Source organism: Macaca nemestrina, chromosome 10 (assembly GCF_043159975.1).
Source record: "Macaca nemestrina isolate mMacNem1 chromosome 10, mMacNem.hap1, whole genome shotgun sequence".
Classification (NCBI taxonomy): Eukaryota; Metazoa; Chordata; class Mammalia; order Primates; family Cercopithecidae; genus Macaca; species Macaca nemestrina.
This window is the reverse complement of record NC_092134.1, coordinates 21,583,437-21,609,606: the sequence shown is the minus strand read 5'-3', so window position 1 is coordinate 21,609,606 and position 26,170 is coordinate 21,583,437. Positions and strand designations below refer to the sequence as shown.

The 26,170-nt window shown below is 45.0% G+C and overlaps 2 protein-coding genes across 7 annotated transcripts in view; one reads left to right on the top strand and one right to left on the bottom strand.

Annotated features, from left to right (window-relative positions):
- Positions 1-22,206, bottom strand: part of BRA (BRCA1 associated protein) — a 43,368-nt gene extending 21,162 nt beyond the window's left edge. Inside the window, exons 1-6 of one of the 2 annotated variants that reach the window (XM_011761007.3) lie at positions 21,954-22,205; positions 19,386-19,547; positions 17,857-18,055; positions 15,191-15,380; positions 8,370-8,483; positions 3,203-3,351 (exon numbers count right to left, since the gene is read on the bottom strand). In XM_011761007.3, coding sequence (XP_011759309.1) covers positions 3,203-3,351; positions 8,370-8,483; positions 15,191-15,380; positions 17,857-18,055; positions 19,386-19,547; positions 21,954-22,035 — 896 coding nt within the window. In that variant the 5' untranslated portion in view covers positions 22,036-22,205. Of the gene's footprint in view, positions 1-3,202; positions 3,352-8,369; positions 8,484-15,190; positions 15,381-17,856; positions 18,056-19,385; positions 19,548-21,953 lie in introns of both variants that reach the window. The other variant, XM_011761009.3, reaches the window with a different exon arrangement.
- Positions 22,207-22,279: 73 nt separating this feature from the next.
- LOC105493400 (acyl-CoA dehydrogenase family member 10) overlaps positions 22,280-26,170 on the top strand; it is a 71,230-nt gene continuing 67,339 nt past the window's right edge. For 4 of the 5 annotated variants that reach the window (XM_024796447.2, XM_024796446.2, XM_011761002.3 and 1 more), the window contains exon 1: positions 22,491-25,800. In XM_024796447.2, the coding sequence (XP_024652215.2) occupies positions 25,796-25,800 (5 nt within the window). In that variant the 5' untranslated portion in view covers positions 22,491-25,795. The other variant, XM_011761003.2, reaches the window with a different exon arrangement.

Below are 26,170 nucleotides of genomic sequence, written 5' to 3'. Positions count from 1 at the left end.
GGCTGTGAAAGTGGTTGAAAAAGAAAACAGGCCAGGTGCAGTGGCTCACATCTATAATCCCAGAACTTTGGGAGGCCAGGGGGCGAGGCAGGAAGATGGCATGAAGCCAAGTCTACCCTGGCCAATGTAGAGAAAGCCCTTCTAAAAACAACAACAACAACAACAACAACAACAACAAAATTAGATTTCAGAACTGGTTCTGAAATCCAATTCTCTACACTGTGCCCAAATGATCAAAATGATCTTTCTGAAATGTAAATTTGATCTTGAAAAGAAAAAAAATTACAAAAATAAACTTATAAATAAACAATTAGCATTCTATGATATACCAGCTCATCTGTCTACTAAAAAATAATCAACAGTTTATCAGCCAGGCACAGTGGCTAATGCCTGTAATACCAGCACTTTGGGAGGCTGAGGTGAGTGGATCACCGGAAGTCAGCAGTTCGAGACCAGCCTGGTCAATATGGCAAAACCCCATCTCCACTAAAAATATAAAATTAGCTAGGTGTGGTGGTGCACGCCTACAGTCCCAGCTACTCGGGAGGCTGAGGCATGAGGACTGCTTGAACCCGGGAGGTGGAAGTTGCAGTGAGCCGAGATCGCGCTACTGCACTCCAGCCTGGGTAACAGAGTGAGACTTTGTCTCAAAAAAAAAAAAATAATAATAATAATAATAATAAACAGTTTATTAAATTCTTCCTGCCTTTCTCTGCAAAAAATAATTTTATCTTATTTTCCTGATGAGATATTTGGGAGCTCTTTCCAGAATGGCCTTCTCTGACATCTCTCTGTATCAAAAAGACGAACACCGCCTCCTACTGCAGCCCTTCCTGAGTACTCCTGGTTAGGGATGCCATCACTCTCTCTTCCAATCTCCACCCTGAACCACATGCATTTACGTACAAGTGTAAACTCTCTTAGACCAAACCACCCCAAAGAGGACCTGAATTTGCTTCCTCTGTCTCAGCATCTCTCACAGTTCTATGCTTATACCAAGGCTCAAAACTCACTAAATGAACTGCATGATTTTGAGGGCAAATGGCCTGTCTTACACCCCATATGAGAGGTTGAATTTTAGTCCCAGTTCCGGCATTCTCCGGCCATGACACTTTTTGCTTGCAAATTCTGATCTCTGGGCCTCAGTGTCCTCCTCCTGTATAAACTCAGGTGGTTGGAAAAAATGGTCCCTGAGGAAACTTCCAACTTTAAAGTGCTATGGTTCTAAAACAGTTAATTTATATCAAAAGGTATACTGGGGATGGGTATCGTGGCTCATGCCTATAATCCCAGCACTTTGTGAGGCCAAAGCAGGGACACTGCTTGAGCTCAGGAGCTCAAGACCAGTCTAGACAACATAATAAGACCCCATCTCCATAAAACAAACAAAAAAACAATTAGCTGGGTGTGATGGTGCACACCTGTAGTCCCAGCTATTTGGGAAGCTGAGGTGGGAGGATCACTTGAGCCCAGAAGTTTGAGGCAGCAGTGAGCTGTGATCATACCACTGCACTCCAACATGGGTGACAGAGCAAGACCCTGTCTCAAAAAAAAGTAAAAGTGGAATGGTGGGGAACAAAGAAGTGCCTAGAACTTAACTGGTATAGCGGATGGACTGAAGATACAGATAAACACTTTAAGGAATGCACATATCTCAGTATGGCTTTGTTCAAGGCAACTGGACAATTCCTTGAAAAACTCCCAAATGATACCCAAGAATTGACTGAGAACTCCATGGAATTGGAGCAAGACGCTTGTCCAGCTAAATAAGCAGGGCAGTGATAAGCTGCAGAAACCCAGTTTATTTATCCTTAGTGTCCACCAAGCTCCTCCTGTGTGCCACGTCCCCTACCAGGTATGAGAGGTACAGCAATGAGCAAGCAAGGCACAGCCCCTGCTCTGTGAAGCTGACATTCTTCTTCCAGCCACCAGGCCACTTGTGGGTAGACAAAGATTCCTGTAGACTTTCACCCCTCATCACTTCCGTGCTTGGGAACATGATCTTCCCCTTCCCTCACTGCCTTCTCTGGGTTCTGCTCTTTATCCGGCTTAACTCCTAATTATCCTCCTGGAGATGCCGCTTCTCAGGCGGTCCTGGCTTCATCAGGGCCCCAGTTCTCAGTCCCAGTGCTGCACACTGCTCTTCTGTAACACTGGTTATGGCTGTGATTTATTTACTTGTGTGATTTCATTCTGGGTTCTCCTCTGTGCTGGGAAATCCAGAAGGCCAGCATCTGATACACCTTTCTGGTTAAGTCCCACAGTGCAGTTTGCAAAGTGAGCAACCACCCTGGATTTGGGGGTAAAAAAAAGGTACAGGCCTCACCTGTTCTTTGTCTGTAGTAACATCACCTATGACTAAGACCTGGTACGTTGGGAATCAGGAGACTGTAGAGTAGATCTCATACTTAGTAACTGCTATTTCTACTGGCTGCCAAGCCATCAAGAGCCCAGTAGAGCTAAAATATTAGGCTGCTGTAGCCCAGCTGATAAGAAGCCCAGAGTGAATGGCAGACACCAAGTGCAGCTGATACAAGAGATTCCAGATCTAGATTTCATTGCAGCATGAGAGCCTCAAACTAAGCTTTGCTTTTTTTTTTTTTTTTTTTTTTTTTTTTTCACTCTCTGGCTCTTGGAAGGAAAGAACAACTCATGCTGCTTTGAGGAATTCCACAAGGGTTCAGAATCAGCATACAAAAAAAGGACTTGGTCTCAGAATGCTGATTCCCTGAACTTAGGATACGGAAGGAGAAAAAGGACCTCTTGAATAAAGTCAAATACTTGGAATGGTTCATTTCTGCTGGTGGCTCTTTTTATTTTTATTTATTTTTATTTTTTATTTTTTTTGAGATGGAGTCTCGCTCTGTCGCCTGGGCTGGAGTGCAGTGGCACGATCTCAGCTTGCTGCAAGCTCCGCCTCCCAGGTTCACACCATTCTCCTGCCTCAGCCTCCCGAGTAGCTGGGACTACAGGCGCCCGCCGCCATGCCCAGCTAATTTTTTGCATTTTTAGTAGAGATGGGGTTTCACCGTGTTAGCCAGGATGATCTCGATCTCCTGACCTCGTGATCCGCCCGCCTCGACCTCCCAAAGTGCTGGGATTACAGGCGTGAGCCACCGCGCCCGGCCCCTGGTGGCTCTTGTTAATTCTGGGAAGGGTTACAATGGGCTTGTACACAGTGGGGTTTGGCCCCTGCACTCACGTGGTGTCGTCCCAGCGCTGTAGACACTGGCTGTGGAAGCTGTGGTTACATAACGTTGTGAGGATGCCATTCACAGACTCGTCCATGCGCTCCAGACACACCGTGCACTTGGGGAGCTCAGTCAGGTCCATCACTGGGAGGCTGGCGCCCTACAGGAAACACCTCACATAAACCTTACTCTTCATCTACCAGCAATACTTTATTTTTCCTTCTTTTTTTTTTGAGACAGGGTCTCGCTCTGTCACCCACACTGGAGCCCAGTGGCACAATCATGGCTCATTACAGCCTTGACCTCCCAGGCTCAAGTGATCTGCCACCTCAGACTCCCCGGTAGCTGGGACTACAGGCATGAGCCACTGTGCCAGGCCTTTCTTCTTTTAATACTAATTTTCTAGTTGCTTTTTTGACTCCTGGCAGGATATCCTCAATATCATTGCTCTAAGCAAATAATTTAAATTGGTAATATTTTCATTCATTTATTCATTCATTCAAGAAACACGCCAAGTACCTCCTATATTCCAGCACTGTGCCGGGTATTGGGAATACAGTGGTGAACAAAACAAAGATCTCTGCCCTCACAGAACTGACATTCCAGGAAGGGAGACTGCTGCCAAAACCTTAACATATAAATCTCAAATGTGACCAGACTCCTAGCTCAAGCTCTAAGTGTCTATGACTATAATAGAATACAAAGGAACAAAAGAATAGCTAGACCTGAAGGATTTTTCCATAAAGTTATAACTTAACACTTTCTACTCAGTGATAACAGCACCAACAACACTGATTTTTCTTTATTCCCTCATTTGACAGGTAAAGATTGAGCCCCTGCTACGTGCAGCAGACAGACACTGTTCTAGGTATGGAACAGTGGTGAGCAAAAACAGATTCATTAAGTCCAAAAAACAGTCAGTTCCTGTCCCCACAGAGCTTAGAATCTAGTGGAGGGAGAGACAAAAATCAAATTAAAAAGCAAATAGTACAGGAAGCCACAACAGGGTGTGAATTACGGGGCATGACAGTCTAGATGGTCAGGAAAGGCATTCCTAAGACATTGCTTGACTTGACGTTTCCAGCCAGAAGAGGAGAAGGAATTACTTAGGCAAAGGTCGGGGAGCACACACTTATGGACAGAGAAAAAGCACATTAACCTATAGTCCCTGAAGAGTAGATACTTACAGGAAATCTCTCAAGAAGCCACGTTAAGAAAGGAATCTCTAAAACTGAGGCCTCGTGCAGCATCCAGCACAAAGGATGCCCAATTTTATCACGTCAAATTTTTTTTGAGTTTGACAAATTTACTGGTATTTTAGTAAAGACATTCATCTCAGTTGTTTCTCTCTCCCAGCTTGACCTTAGGTTAATATTTCATTTGGGTCAAGAAAAGAGTATGTAGGAGAGTTATGTTAACAAACAGGAAAATGGACAAAAATGGATAGTTTGCCTACATTAAAGTAAGTTAAATTCATGTATTTTGATATAATTAAATCATGTAAGAACTAAGAGTTCTATATACATTTCCATTGTTTTACTTGGGGCTTATTCTAAACTTAAATGCTAGTGAACAAGTGTTAGGAATACACACAGCATGCTTCTCTGTAGTTATTACCAACTAAAAGAGTTCAGCGAGCAGTTACCACCAACAAAACAGTCTGAAGCTGCCTCCAAATATAATATTGTAGGAGTTTTCAAGGAAATTTTTATACTGTATGCTTCTTCTGTGACTATGCTTTTAAAAATGTGTTTAACTGTCACATTAAGAAAGATGCCAGGCAGGGTGGCTCACACCTGTAATTCCAGCATTTTGGGAGGCTGAGGCAGGTGGATCACAAGTTCAGGAGTTCAAGATCAGCCTGGCTAAGATGGTGAAACACTGTCTCCACTAAAAATACAAAAAATTAGCCGGGTGTGGTGGTGGGTGCCCTGTAATCCCAGTTACTTGGCAGGATGAGGCAGAGAATTGCTTGAATTTGGGAGGTGGAGGTTGCAGTGAGCTGAGATCGTGCCACTGCACTCCAGCCTGGGTGACAGAGTGAAATTCCGTCTCAAAAAAAAAAAGCATATGCAATACAAAATACAAAAACAAACACCCTACGATACACAAATCTCACAAAGCATATGTGGTGAAATTCCAAAAAAATGTTTGAAGATGCATTTTCTTTCCTTCTATTCCAGTATCTAGCATGTGCTTTTTGAGAGGCCATTTATTATTTTATATATACATTTAAAATAAATCACGTAATTTTACTAGTAAGAAAGCCAGGTCAGCATGGTGGCTCACACTCGTAATCCCAGCACTTTGGGGGCCAAGGCAGGCAGATCACGAGGTCAAGAGACCAGCTTGGCCAACGTGGTGAAACCCCGTCTCTACTAAGAATACAAAAATTAGCTGGGTGTGGTGGCATGTGCCTGTAATCGCAGCTACTCAGGAGGCTGAGGCAGGAGAATCGCTTGAACCTGGGAGGCATAGGCTGCAGAGAGCCGAGATTGCTCCACTGCTCTCCAGCCTGGGTGACAGAGCAAGACTCCATCTGGGTTGGGGAGGAAGCCAGTAGTTAAGTTCAATTTAAACTGGATTTCACAAGTTAGTAATTTAAATCCTTAGACAAAGTTAAAGAAAGTGCATCTTCTTGTTTTCCATCTTCATACAATGTTAAAATTTTTTTTTTGGTGTTTATACTTTTAAATAAATAAAAACAGCCAAATGCTTAATATGTACATTTAATTTTTTGGTGGTAGTGGTTCGTATTTTAAAAGAAAAGCTTCCTTATGATTTGCCTCAAGTTCTGGTGGAAATGTTTACAGCAACTAGTTAATAAACAAAAAACAAGAGAAGCACATTCAAACTACTGATTTACTTTGGTAGCAAATGGTATTTCTTTGAAGACTAATGAAGATACACAAGACCCATTAAGGTGAAGTGGGCTATTTCAAATATTCAACAGGTTACATTTTTTAAATATCCTTTATTATTATTTTTTTAATCTCGGTTCACTGCAAGCTCCGCATCCCGGGTTCATGCTATTCTCCTGCCCCAGACTCCCGAGTAGCTGGGACTACAGGTACCCGCCACAATGCCTGGCTAATTTTTTGTACTTTTTTTTTTTTTTTTTTTTTGAGACGGAGTCTCGCTCTGTCACCCAAGCTGGAGTGCAGTGACCGGATCTCGGCTCACTGCAAGCCCCGCCTCCCGGGTTTACGCCATTCTCCCGCCTCAGCCTCCCGAGGAGCTGGGACTACAGGCGCCCGCCACCTCGCCCAGCTAGTTTTTTTGTACTTTTTAGTAGAGACGGGGTTTCACCGTGTTAGCCAGGATGGTCTCGATCTCCTGACCTCGTGATCCGCCTGTCTCGGCCTCCCAAAGTGCTGGGATTACAGTCTTGAGCCACTGCGCCCGGCCTTTTTTTTTTTTTTTTTTTTTTTTTTTTACAGAGTCTCGCTCTGTCACCCAGGCTGGAGTGCAGTGGCACGCACAATCTTGGCTCACTGCAAGCTCTGCCTCCTGGGTTCACACCATTCTCCTGCCTCAGCCTCCCAAGTAGCTGGGACTATATAGGTGCCTACCACCATGCTCAGTTAATTTTTTTTGTATTTTTAGTAGAGACAGGGTTTCACCATGTTAGCCAGGATGCTGTTGATCTCCTGACCTTGTGATCCGCCTGCCTCGGCCTCCCAAAGTACTGGGATTACAGGCGTGAGCCACCGCGTCCGGCCAAAAAAAAAAATTCTGTTAAGAGCTAAACGTCTGTATCCACTGATAGCAATGCAATACGTAGTTTATGATGACTTGAAACAAAACAAATGCGTATAAGGAAAAAAGCTGCATTGTAATTTTATCTAAATTTACTTTCAGTCAATAGTTCAGCAACATTTTCTTCCCAATGCAATACTCCCTGTCTCCATAAGGCTGTTCCTGGGAGCCAGACAAGTTTAGGTAATAAGCGAGTTAAGAGAGTAACTGCTTGCAGTTTTAAACAGCCAATAACGTTTTGCTTCTCTCTTTTTTGAGACACAGTTTCGCTCCTGTTGCCCAGGCTGGAGTGCAATGGCGTGATCTTGGCTCACCGCAACCTCTGCCTCCTGGGTTCAAGTGATTCTCCTGCCTCAGCTTTCTGAGTAGCTAGGATTACAGGCATGCGCCACCACGCCTGGCTAATTTTGTATTTTTGGTAGAGATGGGGGTTTCTCCATGTTGGTCAGGCTGGTCTTGAACTCCTGACCTCAGGTGATCTGCCCACCTTCGCCTCCCAAAGTGCTGGGATTACAGGTGTGAGCCGGTAATGGCTCACTATAGTCTGGACCTCCCCCGACTCAGGGGATCTTCTTGCTTTAGCGGCCCGAGTAGGTGGGACCAAAGGTGCTCAGCATCACACCCAGCTAATTTTTGTTATTTTTTGTCGAGACAGGGTTTCATCATGTTGCCCAGCCTGGTCTCGAACTCCTACGCTCAAGCGATCCATCACCTCAGCCTCCCAAAGAGCTGGGATTATAGGTATGAACCACCACGCCCAGCCAGGGTGACCTTGTCTCCACAAAAAATTTTAAAAATTAGCCAGGTATGGTGGTGCACGCTTGTAGTCCCAGCTACCGAGGAGGCTGAGGCTAGCAGATGCTTGAATCGGAGAGATCGAGGCTGCAGTGAGCCAAGATCATACCACTGTGTTCCAGCCTAGGTGACAGAGCGAGACCCTGTCTCAAAAATAAAAGGCAGAAACAAGAGTTAGGAAGACAATTAAGGGTTACTATTGAAAACAAAAACATTTATTTTCAGCTTCAGGCTTCACTGATCTAGAATTGATAAACACTCAATTTCAACAATGCAGTATCATTTTTTCTTTCTTTTACGTTTTTTGAAATTTTAGAAAATGAGATGAAATTCAATAAAATTCTCTATTTTAAAGTGTACAGTTCATTGGCTTGTAGTATATTCATAATGTTGTGCAACTGTCACCACTATCTAATTCTGGAACACTTCCATCAATTCCAGAAGAAATCCTGTATACTGTTAGCAGGCACTCCCCATTCGTCTCTTCCTGCAGCCCTGACAACCACCAGTCTACTTTCTGTGTCTATGGACTGGCCTATTCTGGGTATTTCACAGATACCTTAGCATTCAATTTTATACCAATCTGATATATTTTAATTAAACATAGGAACAATCCACACTTACATCTTCAGATTTGAGCACTTCAGCTCTTTCCACATACACTAGCTGGCAAACATCATCTTCTATTGAGTTGAACTGGCGGCCATTGCATGCCATGTAAAAACTATCTGCATCAGCCTATGTACACCAATGGGGAAAAGGAAAAAAATTAAGACAGATACCCTGAAAATCTGCTTTATATTCAATATGCATGGCTCTATTCATTCTCGTCAGCTTTAAAATTTATACATAGGAGAGAAAGCAACCACCAAAAGTCACATCTACTGAAGCTGATTGGTAGGCAAATCGCACTCTGTAAGTCAATAGTCTATGTTTACAATATTTCCTGGGCTACAACAGAGTTTTTACTTGAATTGGCAGAAGGTACTGAAGTGCAACAAGCTGAAAGCTGGTACAATTTTAATATTCAACCAGCAACAGTCAACATTTCCCTTAATAGCATTTTTTTTTTCCCTCTAGTCATCACTTGTGCAGCTGCAAGTAAATACTCATTTCTGCAAAGCCTGGAACCAAATAAGTGACGCTTGTTATGAAAGAACCCTTTAAGGAAAGAACTCTTTAAGGAAATGTCAGCATTGGGCTGGGCACGGTGGCTTAAGCCTGTAATCCCAGAACTCTGGGAGGCCGAGGCGGGCGGATCACCTGAGGTCGGGAGATTGAGACCAGCCTGACCAACATGGAAAACCCTGTCTCTACCAAAAATACAAAATTAGCCAGACATGGTGGTCCATGTCTGTATTCCCAGCTATTCGGGAGGCTGAGGCAGCAGAATCGCTTGAACCCAGGACGCAGAGGTTGCAGTGAGCTGAGATCGCGCCACTGCACTCCAGCCTGGGCAACAAGAGCGAAACTTCGTCTCAAAAAGAAAAAAAAAAAAAAAGTCAGCATTTATGTTAGAAAAAGAAAAAAGACCAGGGGAAGTGGTATGAGATGAAAAACCAACTACTCTTTAATAAACCAAGTAAGTCTTAAACCGCCACCTAGTGTCCAATACCAAAAGCAAAGCTCTTGGTCAACGTCAAGAAGCCCAAGATGGACCAGCCTTTAAAATACTAACAGTCGCATTCCCTAGAGGTAGAAAATGGCTGAAATGTGGAGAAACAGCCCCCTTGAAGCAAAGTTGCAAAGGCACATGTGCGTCTATGAAATGGACACAGGTAAACAGAACCTCCTAGTCTAGCCTTAGTAGAAAGCAACAGAGATGACTCTAGTTTTTAAACTCAGCCAATTTTCTGAGGCAAGCAGGGAGGCCAAGGCTTGTCTGGATTTAATTCCCACACAGGCATTAGCCCAAACAGAGAAAGTTGTGTGCTTTGGCCCTACCAACATTGACAGGCTGCTTCTGGGAATTCTGCAAAAGGAAACGCTGCATCATCAACCTTAACGAAGAGATTCAGTGCTGCACCAGGCAAAAATAGTCCTGCCTGTCCACCCTCACAAGGTTCTGAATCTCACAGACACTGTAAGCTTCTCGGTAGCTTTTAATTCCCCCCCAATGAGGTAAATGAGGTAATTGTGAATTCTTGATTACTTATGCTTCCCTCCAACTTTTTTTTTTTTTTTTTACCTGAGATAGAGTCTCACTGTCACCCAGGCTGGAGAGCAATGGCACAAGGTCAGCTCACTGCAACCTCTGCCTCCTGGGTTCAAGCAATTCTCTTGTCTCAGCCTCCTGCGTAGCTGGGATTATAGGTATATGCCACCATATTCAGCTAATTTTTTGTATTTTAGTAGAGATGTGGTTTCACCAAGTTGCCCAGGCTAGTCTTGAACTCCTGAGCTCCGGCAATCCACCTGCCTCAGTCTCCCAAAGTGCAAGGATTATAGGCGTGAGCCACCGTGCCCGGCTACTTATGCTTTCTTAACATGACCAAGTGAGCTAAGCAGCTGAGGAAGGGTGATCAATTCTGAATGTACTTTTATTTTGGAGGGGCAAATTGGCGGCAGGTTGGGGTGGAGAGGCTTTACTTAAGGAAATAATCAGTGTATTGAGCATAGCACATTTTAATTTCAAAATGTTTTATGCCAGCTGTTGGACAAGAAGCCTCTTTAATACTAAGAGGTTACAACCTAATATGGCTTCCCCCATTCTTCAGGAGCAACAGCTTCTTCTTGAAATGCTTTTGGCTGAGTAAGCAGCAAGATCAGCACATGGATTCACCAGGAGAAAACCGACTGTCTGAAAGTCAGGGCCTTCTCTCATCTCTTCAGAGCCTCAGGCACCACCAGGGGCTGGCAGAGACCTCCTGGGGTCTAAGCTCTGCAAATGCTCAGTAAATGACCAGGCCTCCTCAGAGGAAAGGATAAGACATGTGACCAAAACCATTCAATGAATTATTCCTTTCTGCTACCTGAGCCCAGGAGTGTGAGACCAGCCTGAGTGACGTGGGGAAACCCCATCTCTACAAAAAATACAAAAATTAGCCGGGCATGGGAGCGGAAGCCTGTAGTCCCAGCTATTTGGGGGCTGAGGTGGGAGGATCACTTGAGCCCTCCCACCTCAGCCCCCAAAGGAGGTGGTAAAAGTTGCAGTGAGCCGAGATCGTGCCACTGCACTCCAGCCTGTGCAGCAGAGCGAGACCTTGTCTCCAAGTAAATAAAGAAATTAAGAATTAATTAAATAAAATAAAAAAGGAAAAGAGGCATGCAGGTGAGTCGCCATGGTGGCCTAAACTAGGATGATTGTGGCAGAAATGAAAAAAGTAAAAAAAAAAAAAAAAAAAAAAGGTACTTTTTTGAAACGACAACATCACTACACAGCTGAGATTTCCCAGTTAACATATTGATCTCTTCTTTAAAATCTTGGTATTAGAAATGTACCTTCTCCTGTTTATGTATTTTCTGAGCATCTGGTATGTGCCAGGCCCTGTGCCATGTATTAGGTAGAGAATAGGGAACAAAATTCATATGGTACCTACTTCAACTCACCACCTAAACGCACTAAACAAAAGCCTGAAGCTAACTGCAAAGAACATAGAAGAAACAGCTTTTATTGAAAATGTTTGCATTGTATGGACCCAAAACTTTAAAGAAACCTGGCTTTTGTTTCCTTCTAGTCTTTTGGTTTTATTGTTCTCTTCTGAGGATGAACTCAGAAAAAGACAAATCCATTATGATCAAGGTCCTTCACTGTCACAGGAATCAACTACAGAGTTGAGAACATACCTCTACTTCTCCAAGGAGGCGTCTGCTAAGGCTGTGGTAACTAAGCATGCATGTGAAAAGGAGCCAACATACTCTATTAAGTGGTCATCTGTCCTTTTCTGCCCCCCAAATCAACAAAATTGAACTTCCTTCTGCTTTTCCTATGTCCTGAAGAATTGTTAATTCTTTACCCAAAGACCAAGTTTCCTAACGGTCACACTACAAGTTTGTAAGCACAACCCCCCTGCTTTTTTTTTTTTTTTTTTATCTTTTAAAAAAATTTTTTTAAGAGACAGGGTCTTGCCATGTTGCCCAAGCTGGTCTTGAACCCCTGGCCTTAAGCGATACTCCTGTCTTGGCCTCCCAAGGTGTTGGGATTACAAGCATGAGCCACCACACCTGGCCTCACAACTCTTCCAGCTAAAGCTAAGGCCAACAGAAATTCAAAAATTGCCAAAGATACAGAGAAGGCTTATGAGTCCTTAATTAAAAATCTGTGGTGAGGAAAAGAATAAAAACATAGTTAGCTGCCCAGGCTATGGAGTCAGGCTGCCCAAGTTTGAACCCTAACTCTGACACCTACTAGCTGTTTAGCTGTGGGCAAGTGACATATCTGTGCCTGTTTCCTCAACTGTAAAAAACACGGCATCTTTTTTTTTTTTTGAGACAGTCTCGCTCTGTTGCCCAGGTTGGAGTGCAGTGGTGTGATCTTGACTCACTGCAACCTCTGCATCCCAAGTTCAATCGTTTCTTCTGCTTCAGCCTTTCAAGTGGCTGGGATTACAGGCGTGTACCACCACATCCAGCTAAGTTTTGTATTTTTAGTAGACATGTGCTTTTGCCATGTGGGCCAGGCTGGTCTCAAACCACTGCCCGCAAGTGTTCTACCCACCTCAGCCTCCCAAAGTGCCGGGATTAAAGGCATGAGCCACTGCACCCAGCCAACATGGCATCGTTGAGAGAATTCAAGGAGACAATGCATGGAAAGCACTTGGCACAGGATCCGGTCTCTAGTAAGTGCCTCATAGTTGGTAGCTACTGAGCCCACTATTCTCATTACAGTCGATATTAGTTTAACTTCCAGTCTTACACCAAGAGGGTATTATTAGGTCTTAGAAAATCCTTGATGGGATGATAGGGATCAGCCCCTAAGATCCAGAGTTAGCAATAAACAATACAACTCATGATACCAAGATAAAGGGCTCTAGCCCCATGGGGAAGAATGTGCAGCAACCTGTTTCACAGTCACAGAAAAAGATCTGTCAACTTGAGCAACCTTCACTTGATCAAAAGACAGAAGGGGAAAGACAGTGCAGAAATACAAGGAAAATCCATTCACAGTAAATATTCACAGTATTACCTGCACATTACGAAGGGCAGTACTTGTTATAGGGAACTGTGTGGGTTTATTAAACAGGTGAGTGTGGTGCATTTGTAAGACTTCAGACTATTTTAAAAGCCTAAATGTTCTTGAACATTTTTGTCTGGGTCTTTTCCTTTGTTATTTGCTTATTGCCCTAGTTGTTAAGTAGAAACTATAACAATACTGCTGTCATCGAATGTCTCACAACCAACTGCCTGCCTTCCCCACACCTTCATCCCACTTCCTACTAGAAGAGGAACGCGTCCCTGGAACTAAAAGTGAGGATGCCACTCTTGCTTGCCATTTATGTCTAGCTATGTAACCCTGGGCAAACCACTTATCTCCCTCTGCAGTCACCCCCCACATCTGTAAAACAAGGATAACAATACCGTTTCCGCAAGGGATTGTAGTGAGGATTAAATGAGACAAAGCGTATTGAACACTTAGCATAGTGAGTGATACAGCAGCCATCGATAAACGCTGGATATTATCATCGTTATCCTTATTATTACATGTGCTACCAGACTGAAATGGCTCAAGGCAGGATTTTCTCATGGTTTGCAAAGCTCCTTGGCAACCTTGGAAGGCTTTCTGACGGTCAGTGAAAGGAGCTATTCAAGTGCTTTTCTGTTCTTAATGTCAACTTGTAAACTTTAAATCTACAGGATAATTGAAACGTGTTTTAAATGTCTCCCTAAATGATAGGGTACTTTGTAAAGATAAAACATATTAACTGTGTACTCTCTTGTAGACAGAACTCCACACTAAAGCTTCTCTCTGGGGCTCACAGAACAGGTACACTCTTCCACTTCATTAAAAAGACAATGAGGCCAGGCACGGTGGCTCACGCTTATAATCCAAGCACTTTCAGAGGCCGAGGCGGGCAGATCACCTGAGGTCTGGAGTTCGAGACCAGTCTGACCAACATGGAGAAACCCTGTCTCTACTAAAAATACAAAATTAGCCGGGCGTGGTGGTGCATGCCTGTAATCCCAGCTACTTCGGAGGCTGAGGCAGAAGAATGGCTTGAACCTGGGAGGCAGAGGTTGCTGTGAGCCAAGATCGTACCATTGCACTCCAGCCTGGGCAACAAAAGCTAAACTCTGTCTCAAAAAAAAAAAAAAAAAAAAAAAGAAAATGAAAGAAGTGGGGTTAATGGAAAATAATAAGATGGTGTTAACTTCAAAAAGTTTGGGAACTACTGCTTTTCTGGAATAGTTACCACTTGTTTAAAAAAACAAGCAGGCCGGGCATGACGGCTCATGCCCGTAATCCCAGCACTTTGGGAGGCTGAGGCGGGTGGATCACGAGGTCAGGAGTTCGAGACCAGCCTGGCGAACATAGTGAAACTCCGTCTGCATTAAAAATACAAAAATTGGCCAGGCGCGGTGGCTCAAGCCTGTAATCCCAGCACTTTGGGAGGTCGAGACGGGCGGATCATGAGGTCAGGAGATCGAGATCATCCTGGCTAACACAGTGAAACCCCATCTCTACTAAAAAATACCAAAAAAACTAGCCGGGTGAGGTGGCGGGTGCCTGTAGTCCCAGCTACTTGGGAGGCTGAGGCAGGAGAACGGCGTAAACCCAGGAGGCAGAGCTTGCAGTGAGCCAAGATCCGGCCACTGCACTCCAGCCTGGGCGATAGAGCGAGATTCTGTCTCAAAAAAAAAAAAAAAAAAAATACAAAAATTGGCCAGGCATGGTGGTGCATGCCTGTAGTCCCAGCTACTCAGGAGGCTGAGGCAGGAGAATTGCTTGAACCCCGGAGGCGGAGGTTGCAGTGAGCCAATACCACACCACTGCACTCAGCCTGGGTGACAGAGTGAGACTTCGTCTCAAAAAAGAAAAGTGAGACGTTGTCTCACTCTTGTCACCCAGGCTGGAGTACAGTGGTGTGATGTCAGCTTTCTGCAACCTCTGTCTCCTGGCAAAACCTTAGATTTCATACCGAATCTGATCTATAAAAAATCATGGGCATAAGGCCAGATGCAGTGGCTCAGAGCAACTGTAATCCCAGAACGTTGGGAGGTCAAGGCAGGAGGACTGCTTGAGGCCAAGAGTAGCCTGGAAAACATAGCAAGATCTCATCTCTACTGGAAAAAAATAAAAAAAAAAAATAAAAATACCATGGGTATACGTTATAATTGTATTTCTGCTAATGAATTTAGAAATACATCTAGAATTAGAATTATATCTTAGAAGACATATCAAGAATCTTAAGTGCAAAATGCCGTAAATCACAACAGCTACTATCATACAGTTTCAATAACACAGTTTCTGTGGCAAAGAGATTTTTAATAACTTTAATAACTTTTACCTGTGCACTAAACTTTATCAGCACCATATATTGGTTGGGAGTAGAGTCTCTGATGATTTTCATTTGTTCAATTACTTCATTAAATGGGGCGACAAACTTCATAAGGTCATGACTGGTCATTGCAGCAGGGACTGTGAGAATACACAGCATGGCACTGCGCCGCACATCTTCTTTTAAGGAGGTCATCTTACTAACAAAACAATAATTAGAGGGTCGTAAATAGATGAGGTATGGTTAAACAACAGCAGACAACTTTTATGTCCAAGAAAACAGGAAAAAATAAAATTTTAATATTTCATTAATGAATTGTTCTACATTATACCCCCCCCACTGGACTTTTTAATCTTCACTTCAATGTTTATTATGGTTAGAAATCTGCATTAGGCAAATTTGCAGTGTTTTACTCTTATCTATGTTTGAATAATAATCTGTCACTGGTGGCTAGGCGCAGTGGCTCATGCTTGTAATCTCAGCACTTTGGAAGGCTGAGGCAGGCAGATCATGCAGTCAAGAGATCAAGACCATTTGGCTAACATGGTGAAACCCCATCTCTACTAAAAACACACAAAAAATTAGCCGGGCCTGGTGGCGGGTGCCTGTAGTCCCAGCTACTTGGGAGGCTGAGGCAGAAGAATGGCATGAACATGGGAGGTGGAGCTTGCAGTGAGCCAGATCGCGCCACTGCACTCCAGCGTGGGCGATAGAGCAAGACTCCGTCTCAAAAAAAAAAAAAATGTCTGTCACTGATTAACTTAAAAGCACAACTCTGGCTATGGACCTCTCTTAAAGGGCCTAAAAAAAGAGCTCTAAATATAAGAGAGTTCTCTACCTCTCTTTTTTTTTTTCAGATGGAGTCTTGCTCTTGCTGCCCAGGCTGGAGAGAAATGGCACGGTCTCGGCTCACTGCAACCTCTGCCTCCTGGGTTCAAGCAATTCTCCTGCCTCAGCCTCCCAAGTAGCTGGGATTACAGACGTGTGCCACCACGCCCAGCAAGAGAGAATTCTAAACTATGAGGATGTAACTGAGTATTACAGGAAATGTTACCAAGTTGGGATAGCTGGAATAGAGAGGAAAGAAAATCCTCCCACAATGCAATTTGTTTTTTAAAATGCTGTAAAACTCACTTGACAGTTGTGATCCAGAATGGCTACCTGGGCTGGGTGCAGTGGCTCACACCTGTAATCCCAGCACTTTGGGAGGCTGAGGTGGGCTGATCACTTGAGGTCAGGAGTTTGAGACCAGCCTGGCCAACATGATGAAACCCCGTCTCTACCAAAAATAAAAAAATAAAAAAAAATTAACTGGGCATGGTGGTGTGCACCTGTGGTCCCAGCTACTCTGAGGTGGGAGAATTGCTTGAATTCGGGAGAGGAGGTTGCAGTGAGCCTGGATTGCACCACTACACTCCAGCCTGAGTGACGGAGTGAGACTCTGTCTCAAAACAAAACAAAACAAAAAACAAAATGGCTACCTGAATAGTCACTGTTTTCCCAGTAGGGATCCGGCAAATGAGTTAGCACAAGAACGGCTTTAAGGTATCAGCCACTGATAACCCAAGGAGGTAGTGGCTGGGCTTGTGGATTATCTAGCCAAATGCTTCCTTTCCTTGGGGCTCCAGCAAGCTTTATTTGAACCACAGAAAACGGTAAAAAGAGGTAATAAAATTGAAATGAGTTAACTGACTTCTTAGCAGCCTCTTCAGTAAAGATTTGGTGGGGACATGAGACTACAAAGATGCTGTGGATCATTTTCTTTGTCCTTTCAATTCCCCATCACCTTCCATGCCTATCTGCTAATAAAACATTTTCTGGCCGGGCGCGGTGGCTCAAGCCTGTAATCCCAGCACTTTGGGAGGCCGAGACGGGCGGATCACGAGGTCAGGAGATCGAGACCATCCTGGCTAACATGGTGAAACCCTGTCTCTACTAAAAAATACAAAAAAACTAGCTGGGCGAGGTGGCGGGCTCCTGTAGTCCCAGCTACTCGGGAGGCTGAGGCGGGAGAATGGCGTAAATCCGGGAGGCGGAGCTTGCAGTGAGCTGAGATCCAGCCACTGCACTCCAGCCTGGGCGACAGAGCGAGACTCTGTCTTAAAACAAAACAAAAGAAAACAAAACAGAACATTTTCCTGGCAGGGTGCAGTGGCTCACGCCTGTAATCCCAGCACTTTGGGAGGCCGAGGCGGGCGGATCACCTGAGGTCGGAGTTCAAGACCAGCCTGGCCAACATGGTGAAACCCCATCTCTACTAAAAATACAAAAAATTAGCTAGGTGTGGTGGTGGGCACCTGTAATCCCAGCTACTTGGGAGGCTGAGGCAGGAGAATCACTTGAACCCAGGAGGCAGATGATGCAGTGATCCGAGATCGCGCCATTGCACTCCAGCCTGGGCAACGAGAGCGAAACTCCGTTTCAAAACAGAAAAAAAGAGAACATTTTCCCCACATATTCCCTTAAGTGTATCTATAGGCACTTCTTTTATAGGGAAAAGCTTTGACCCAATCCACAAGATTAATCAAATGTAAAACATCTGAGAATTCTCTAACACACAATACACAAAAGTATTATTTTGAACCTTAAAATACCCACTTTCCTTCAGGGCAAGAGATTACACTAAAGCAAAAAAAAAAATTAGACTAACCCCCAAGAAAAAAGGATTTTCTTACTTTGTCTTATATAGGTGCATAATACCATGAACTATTTCAACTGACGGATTTCCACTGAAGAATGAAATCTGGTCTGGAAGCTGTTTGGATGGAGAATCTGGGGCAGTGTTTATGCATTCCTTACTGTGATCTTTACTTCTTTGTGCAGTGGGGGAGGCTTCTGAAGACTTCCTTTCTTCCACTGTAGTTTTTAGTTCATCTTTCACCAATTAAAAAATAGCAGATTATAAATGGATAGGACACATGCTCAAGGACTTGAACTACATTAAAATTTCAAGTCAGAGGAATAAACTTTGATAATTATAATGTAATGCATTTAGAGCTATTACTTCTAGAACAGCTGAGTTTATGAGAGTATCATACTTTAAAGCTCTCTTTGCCCCATAAAAATCTCATTAACACCCTCAGAAACTTAAGGATGGCTATTACATTTGGCGATACCATAAGGCAAGCAGGTGTCTTCTATCATGAAATCCTAACTGGGACAAACATGCAGGGTTACTAAGTTTGAAATCCAAACCTACCAGTTCTGAACACCTCCATGTTGGAGATGTAGTACTATCTACACATCCACTTCCACAGATGAAATGAGCTGGCTGGCCGGGTGCAGCAGCTCACACCTGTAATCCCAGTACTTTGGGAGGCCAAGGCGGTCGGATCACGAGGTCAACAGATTGAGACCATCCTGGCCCACATGGTAAAACCCTGTGTCTTCTAAAAATACAAAAATTAGCTGGGTGTGGTAGCGTGCACCTGTAGTCCCAGCTACTTGGGAGGCTGAGAGAGGAAGGAGAATCGCTTGAAACCGGGAGGTGGAGGTTGCAGTAAGCCGAGATTGTGCCACTGCACTCCCACCTGGCGACAAAGTGAGACTCCGTCTCAAAAAAAAAAAAAAAAAAAAAGAAAGAAAGAAATGAGCTAGCAAAGCAGGGGAAGGCACAACATGTTTATTTGGACACATTAATGATCTGCCACTGAACTAGGTGGTAAGAAATTCTCCCCAGTGGCCGGGTGTGGTGGCTCACACCTGTAATTCCAGCACTTTGGGAGGCCAAGGCAGGCAGATCACTTGAGACTAGGAGTACAAGACCAGCCTGGCTAACATGGTGAAACCTTGTCTCTACTAAACATACAAAAATTACCCAGCTGTGGTAGAGGGCATCTATAATCCCAGCTACTTGGGAGGCTGAGGCAGGAAGACTGCTTCAGCCCAGGAGGCGGAGGTTGTAGTGAACCGACATTGTACCACTGCACTCTAGCCTGGGCAACAGAGACCCTGCCTCAAAAAAAAAAAAAAAAGTCCCCCCCGCACTGAACTGAACTGTCAACCCTGACTGACTGTTAGGATTAATTTGGAAGAAATATTTAGAAACACTAAAATGTGACTTAACAGTGTCATATAAAGCACCCAGGCAGTGAAAGATAAAAGTATGCTAGATGTTGAAATCATAGGCTCATTAAACACCGTGTATAAAATAGGCAAGCAGGGTTCACATTACAAAAGAGAGTCCAGGGTTTTAAAAGCATACCTGGGTTGGACTTCATGGTCTCAATGATCACATCTGTCATTTCTCGACGGCCGAGATGCTGATGGATAATTGCTACTTTCTCTCCTGGTGACTTCCCTTCTAAACAAGCTACAGCTGAAGCGAGTGTCGTCTTTTTTATCTCCTCATCAGACATTTCCCCGGCTAAAGAATACATGAATGATTAAAACAAGGTAATAAAACAAGCTCCTCTCTGTTCTCTATTCCTCCATCATTAGGTTTCCCTTTTCTTTCTCCTGCCTTCCGCCAAGATGATAAAAAGCCTTTGTAGTATCCATCTCACTCACCTCTGGGACCACTGCAGTACCCAGCAAACAGTCAATATGCAGCCAGGACAATATACTCAGAAATGCAGGGCTGTTCTGAAATCATGCACTTTATTTTTATTTTTTGAGACAGAGTCGCACTCTGTCACCCAGGCTGGAGTGCAGTGGCGTGATCTTGGCTCACTACAACCTCCACCTCCCAGGTTCAAGTGATTCTCCTGCCCCAGCCTCCCGAGTAGCTGGGATTACAGGCACGCGCCACCACGGGCCTGGCTAATTTTTGTACTTTCAGTAGAGATAGGGCTTCATGTTGGACAGGCTGATCTAGAACTCATGGCCTCAAGTGATCCGCCCACCTTGACCTCCCAAAGTGCTGGAATAACAGGTGTGAGCTACTGCGCCTGGCCCGAAATCATGCACTTTAAAGCAAATTGCCAAAGGGGGAGCCTTAGAGAAGGTTCAACAGTGATCATGCCCAGAAGAGCTAACATTTTAGTAACACCTGATAAAATGAAATTGTGTTCAGCCCAAAATGAAGATATCAAGTCCATTAATAAACAAAATTTCAAAAACTTGTAGGGGTAGTCTTAAACATCCTGGCTTATGCTCATGCCATGAAGCAAACCATGAAAATCTGTGATTACTGTCTTAAATCAATGAAACACATGAAAAGGGAAACGGTATTTGGAGGCTTAACTTAAATATCCCGAATATAGGCTCTGTCAGGGCAGGGACAAGGCCTGTTTTGCCCACCACTGTATTCCCAGCACTTATACCACAGTGCGGAGCACATAGAGGAAGCTCTCTAAATATTTGATGAATAAATGACTACATGACTGACCCACGCGGATGTCTATATGCGGCTAATATCAATTCAGTTGACTTTCAGAACTCAGAAGCCACTTTTAGCCTTTGGAAAGGTGCTCATAAGCTATAAAATCATATTCAATCTTTAATTTGCAGCTCCAAAGGTCATATCCTCAGGAAGTTTCCAATGACACCATCTCTACCTGACCCCATCCCTCTCTCCAAACCAAACACATCTTCTTGTAATAGTTTCCCAAACTGTTTCTCCTTTCCTTCACAGCACTTACCACAGTTGTAATTCTACATGTATTCTGCACTTATTTAAATAATCTGTTTCCTCCACGAAACTGCTGCTGCCATTAAAGCAGAGACCCTGTCCGATTCAGCACACAATAAAAGCTCCAGCAAATATGAGCGTAAGTTTTTTTTTTGTTTTTTTTTTTTGTTTTGAAATGGACTTTATCTCTTGTCACCCAGGCTGGAGCGCAGTGTCACAATCTTGGGTCACTGCAACCTCCACCTCCCGGGTTCAAGTGATTCTCCTGCCTCAGCCTCTCTATGAGCTGGGATTACAGGCACCTGTCACCACGGCCAGCTAATTTTTGTATTTTTAGTACAGACAGGGTTTCACCATGTTGGCCAGGCTGGTCTCGAACTCCCAACCTCAGGTAATCCGCCCGCCTCAGCCTCCCAAAGTGCTAGGATTACAGGTGTGAGCCACCGCGCCCGACCAAGTATTTATTGAATGAATGTTATTATTAGTTAATTATCTGAGGACCAAGGAACAGAGCCAGAGCTGCATTCCCCACTAAGGAGCTTCCTTGTGTTACTGATGTGAAAAGCTCAGACTCAAGTCCAGCTCACTGAGTGAGAATCCCAGTTTCACCCATCATTTCACCTTGGGCAAATGATTTAAATCACTAAACTTCAGTTTCCCAATGTGTAAGAGGCACATGCCACACCCATCTGCCTCTCAGAGCTGTTGCAAAGATAATTAAAGAATACAATACACAAAAGGTGCTTAGTACAGTGTTGGGATATAGGGAGTGTCTAAATTTTAGTTATGACTATGGTTAGGGGGCACTTCAATGGATATCCTTCCAAAAGGGAACAATTTAATTAATCCAGGGACAGTCCAGCGTTGCTGGGGACCCAGTCCCTGCCTTTACGAAGCCCAGAAGGAAGCAAGTGAGACAAACACACCACTCGACTCTCTCGAGAGGGAGCCGTGCCAGGTATAAACGGAATGCCCTCAGACGGCACAGGGAAGGAGGTTCAGGGGCAGGGCTTCCCTGAGATAACAAACGGGAAGGCCTCTCAAGGGTGGATGGGAAAGAGAGGGATCCTGATCACCTCTCCATGTCTTCCTGAGGCAAGAGCCCTAGCCGCGGGCTTTTCCCGGGCCAGTACTTTGGGAGAGGGAGCCCTCCGGACCCAGACCCGGCTACAGGGAATGTGGCGAGGCCGCGGGACTCACCCGCGGCGCTGAAGCCGAAGCCGGCGGGGACGGGCGAGTGTTCCGCGAGCTCCAATCGGATGACAATCAGTGACACACTCATAGGGCAGGCGCTGGCCGGCGCGGGCCCCGGCGGGCTCAGGCGAGGCTGGAAGGCGAGCCGAGAGGCCGAGCGGCCCGGGGCCGGCAGCCCCGCCACCGCCTCAACGCAGTGGCCGCCGCCTCAGCAGCAGCAGCTCCTTGAACAGCCCTCGGAGCCACAACAACCTCCACTTCCGCCTCCCGGCCGCCGTCGCTGACCCGCGGTTTACGCATGCGCGCAGGACCGCGCACCGCGATTGGGCTGCGCGGCATGGGGTCAGCCACTTCCCTTCCGTACGGGATCTCGAGGAGGTCGGAGCGGAAGGACGTCGTGGCGATTGCTAACGCTGGGGTCCCGCACTTAGGCCGAGCTGCGTGTTTTCGTACAGCCGCGAGTTAACCTCTGCCTGCCCTAGAGGCCTGGTCCTAACCCACCTCGGCTGACGGCGCGGGATCCCTGGCTCCGCGAGGTCTCCGAATTGTCCGAGCTATCTGTTATGCAGAACTTTGCCCCTTTGGTTGTGTTTGACTCCTCTCTCTAACCCTAGCATGGGTGGTTTTGTTTCTGTCCCACTTTACAGATAGGTACAACGAGGCTCAGAGAGGTGAAGTTGCTTCTAAGGGGCCTTAGAGAGTGGTGACTCGATCGCTATTCAGATGGCGATCTGGCTGGGCGCGGTGACTCACGCCTGTAATCCCAGCCCAGAGGCTGAGGCGGGCGAATCACCTCATATCAGGAGTTCGAGACCAGCCTGGCCAACATGGTGAAACCTCTCTACTAAAAATAGAAAAAATTAGCCGGGCGTGGTGGCGAGCGTCTGTAGTCCAAGCTACTTGAGAGGCTGAGACAGGAGAATCGCTTGAACCCGGGAGGCAGAGGTTGCAGTGAGCCGAGATTGTGCTACTGCACTCCCACCTGGGCAACAAGAGCGAAACTCCGTCTCAAAAAAAAAAAAGAAAAGAAAAGAAAAGAAAAGATGGCGATCTGCTGGTTAGGAGCGCAGTGCTGCAGTTAGACCTGGGTCCTCCTCCCCACTTTGACTCCTCCCCTCGCCTAACTCCTAACCACCTAAACTCCTGGCTTTAGTTGATCTGACCTCCTTGGTCTCCCAAAGTGCTATCACTTCACAAATGTTTACTGAGAGTCTAGACACCCTTGAGATGCTTGAGATACATTGGCGTATAAGATAAACACAGTTCCTGTCTGTGCTGTGAGGTCGACCTACATCAGCAGTTGTGCAGTCTTGATAGTATAGTCATTGCATAAAGTTGGCATGATATATCCTCATGCAGTTGTGAGGATGAAATGGAATTATGTATATGGAGATAACATTAGCTTTTCTGAGGCTCAGCATTCTTTCCAGTATGTCAGACTGGCTTTTGTATGTAGATATTGACACAATTAATGCATATGGGACACGTACATGACAGGATGCTACTCTAGGTACATTGTATAATACATATATAAGTACATAGTACATTCTAGATGTGTGTGTATGTGGACTATATGTCTATGACATGACTACAAGATATGTGTGTATATAGATCTTGTGACTACATCCTATGAAATACGTTTCCACATGCCCTGTTTAAATCAGGGTTTCTCAACTCTGCAGTATTGACATTTTGGGTCCTGATTACTTTTTTTGTTTTTGGCAAGGGGGCGGGGTGTCCTCAGCATTGTAGAGTGTTTAGAAACATCCCTGGCCTGACCCAGTAGATGTTAGTAGCACCTCTCCCCAGATAGTGACAACCAATGATGTCTCTGGACCTTGCCAAATGTCTTCTTGGGGTTAAAAAACATAACCCCGTTGAAGAATCACAGGGTTAAGTGAAAGTGCATAAACCATACACACATACTATATGCATAAAACCTATGAGACCTCTTGTGAACTTTTTTAGTATATTACTGTAGTAGATAACATTTCAATGTGTGCCAGGTACTAATTTGAGTGTTTCATATACCTTGTCTCATGCAATGGTAACAACAACTTTATGAAACTGGTACTATGTCCCTATTCTACAGAGGTGTAACCTGAGGCTCAGAGAAAGAGTAACTGGCTCAGGATTACACAGGTAGTAGTGGCAGAGCTGGAATTGAAATCCAGGCAACCTGAATCCAGAACCAACACTCTGTATCTCTTTACTAAACAAACCTTTTTTTTTTTTTTTGAGACAGAGTCTCACTCTGTTGCCCAGGCTGGAGTGCAGTGGTGTGATCTCGGCTCCCTACGATCTCGGCTCACTGCAAACCTCGGCTTCCTGGGTTCAAGTGATTTTCCTGCCTCAGTCTCCCAAGTAGCTGGAGCTACAGGCACGCAGCACCGCGCCCAGCTGATTTTTGTATTTTTTTTAGAGATGGAGTTTCACCATGTTGGTCAGGCTTATCTCGAACTCCTGACCTCATGATCTGCCCGCCTCGTCCTCCTAAAGTGCTGGGATTACAGGCGTAAGCCACCGTGCCTGGCCCCAAGCATCTTCTTAATGTATGACAACACACACTGTGTGTGCATTTTTATGAGAACATCATTTAGGTAGCAAGTCTGCATTATCATGCTAATCCCATTTTGAGTGTCAGAAAGAAGACAAATAAATCTTTTTTTTTTTTTTTTTGAGACAGTGTCGCTCTGTCGCCCAGGCTGGAGTGCAATGGCACCATCTTGGCTCGCTGCAACTTCCGCCTCCTAGGTTCAAGTGATTATCCTGCCTCAGCCTCCCGAGTAATTGGGATTACAGGCACCTGCCACCATGCCCGGCTAATTTTTGTATTTTTAGTAGAGATGGGGTTTTGCCTTGTTGGTCAGGCTGGTCTCGAACTCCTGACTTTAGGTGATCTGTCCGCCTCGGTCTCCCAAAGTGCTGGGATTACAGGCGTGAGCCACTGCGCCCAGCCTGACAAATCTTCTTTATAGTAGATACCAGTAACAGATAACTAGAACTGTTAGCCAGAGTTGGGCAGGTTGGGAATGTTACAGCTCTTTGTGGCTGCCAAGGATTAAACCTGTACCCAGCTTTTCCCTATTTTCTGATATCTCCAGTTTATGCATCCTTCCAACTCATATGAAGCACCTGCTATGTGTCTAAAACCTGTACTAAGTCCCAGGGGATGTATATATATAGAGAGAGAGATGAATAAGATAGTCCTTGTCTTAAAAGGAGCTTATGAGTTCAGGAACACGTAGACGTGAAAACAGGCCGGGCACGGTGGCTCTTGCCTGTAATCCCAGCACTTTGGGAGGCTGAGATGGGAGGATCACTTGAGGTCAGGGGTTCAAGACCAGCCTGGCCAACATGGTGAAATCCCGACTCTACTAAAAAAAAGTACAAAACCTTGTATTCCCAGCACTTTGGAAGGCCAAGGTGGGCGGATCACGAGGTCAGCATATCGAGACCATCCTGGGTAACACAGTGAAACCCCATCTTTACTAAAAATACAAAAAATTAGCTGGGCGAGGTGGTGGGCGCCTATAGTCCCAGCTACTCAGGAGGCTGAGGCAGGAGAATGATGTGAACCTGGGACATAGAGCTTGCAGTGAGCCGAGATCGAGCCACTGCACTCCAGCCTCGGAGACAGAGCAAGACTGTCTCAAAAAAAACCAAACTTAGCCGGGCATGGTGGTGCACGCCTGCAGTCCCAGCTACATGTGAGGCTGAGGGAGGAGAATTGCTTCAACCTGGGAAGCAGAGGCTTCAGTGAGCCAAGATTGCTCCACTGCCCTCCAGCCTGGTCATCAGAGCAAGACTCTGTTGCAAGAAAAAAAAATGAAAGCAGTTACTGCGTAATGGGGTAAGTGCTCTGCCAAAGATTTGGAGAAGAGGCAATGGGAGTGAAAAAAAAAAAGTCCCACACTCTACCTGGAAAAAGAAAAGAAAAGGCTCCCCAGAGGAGCTAAAACTGAGGTTATGATGTCAAAGTGAATGGAAATTCATCTAACAGATAAAGCAGGGAAAGGTGTTCCAGTCAGTGAGCACAGCAGGTACCAAGGCCTAGAGGTATGAGAAATGACAGCATTTCCTGCCTTGGGAAGTGGCTAGAGCAGAACAGTCTTCTGTAGTTGAAGGAATAAGCAGACTGCTTGTGGGAACATTTCCCACATGTTGGTTAGCGCGACTACGTGGAGGACAGTGTCCTCCATAAGGATTAAAGTTGCCCCTTC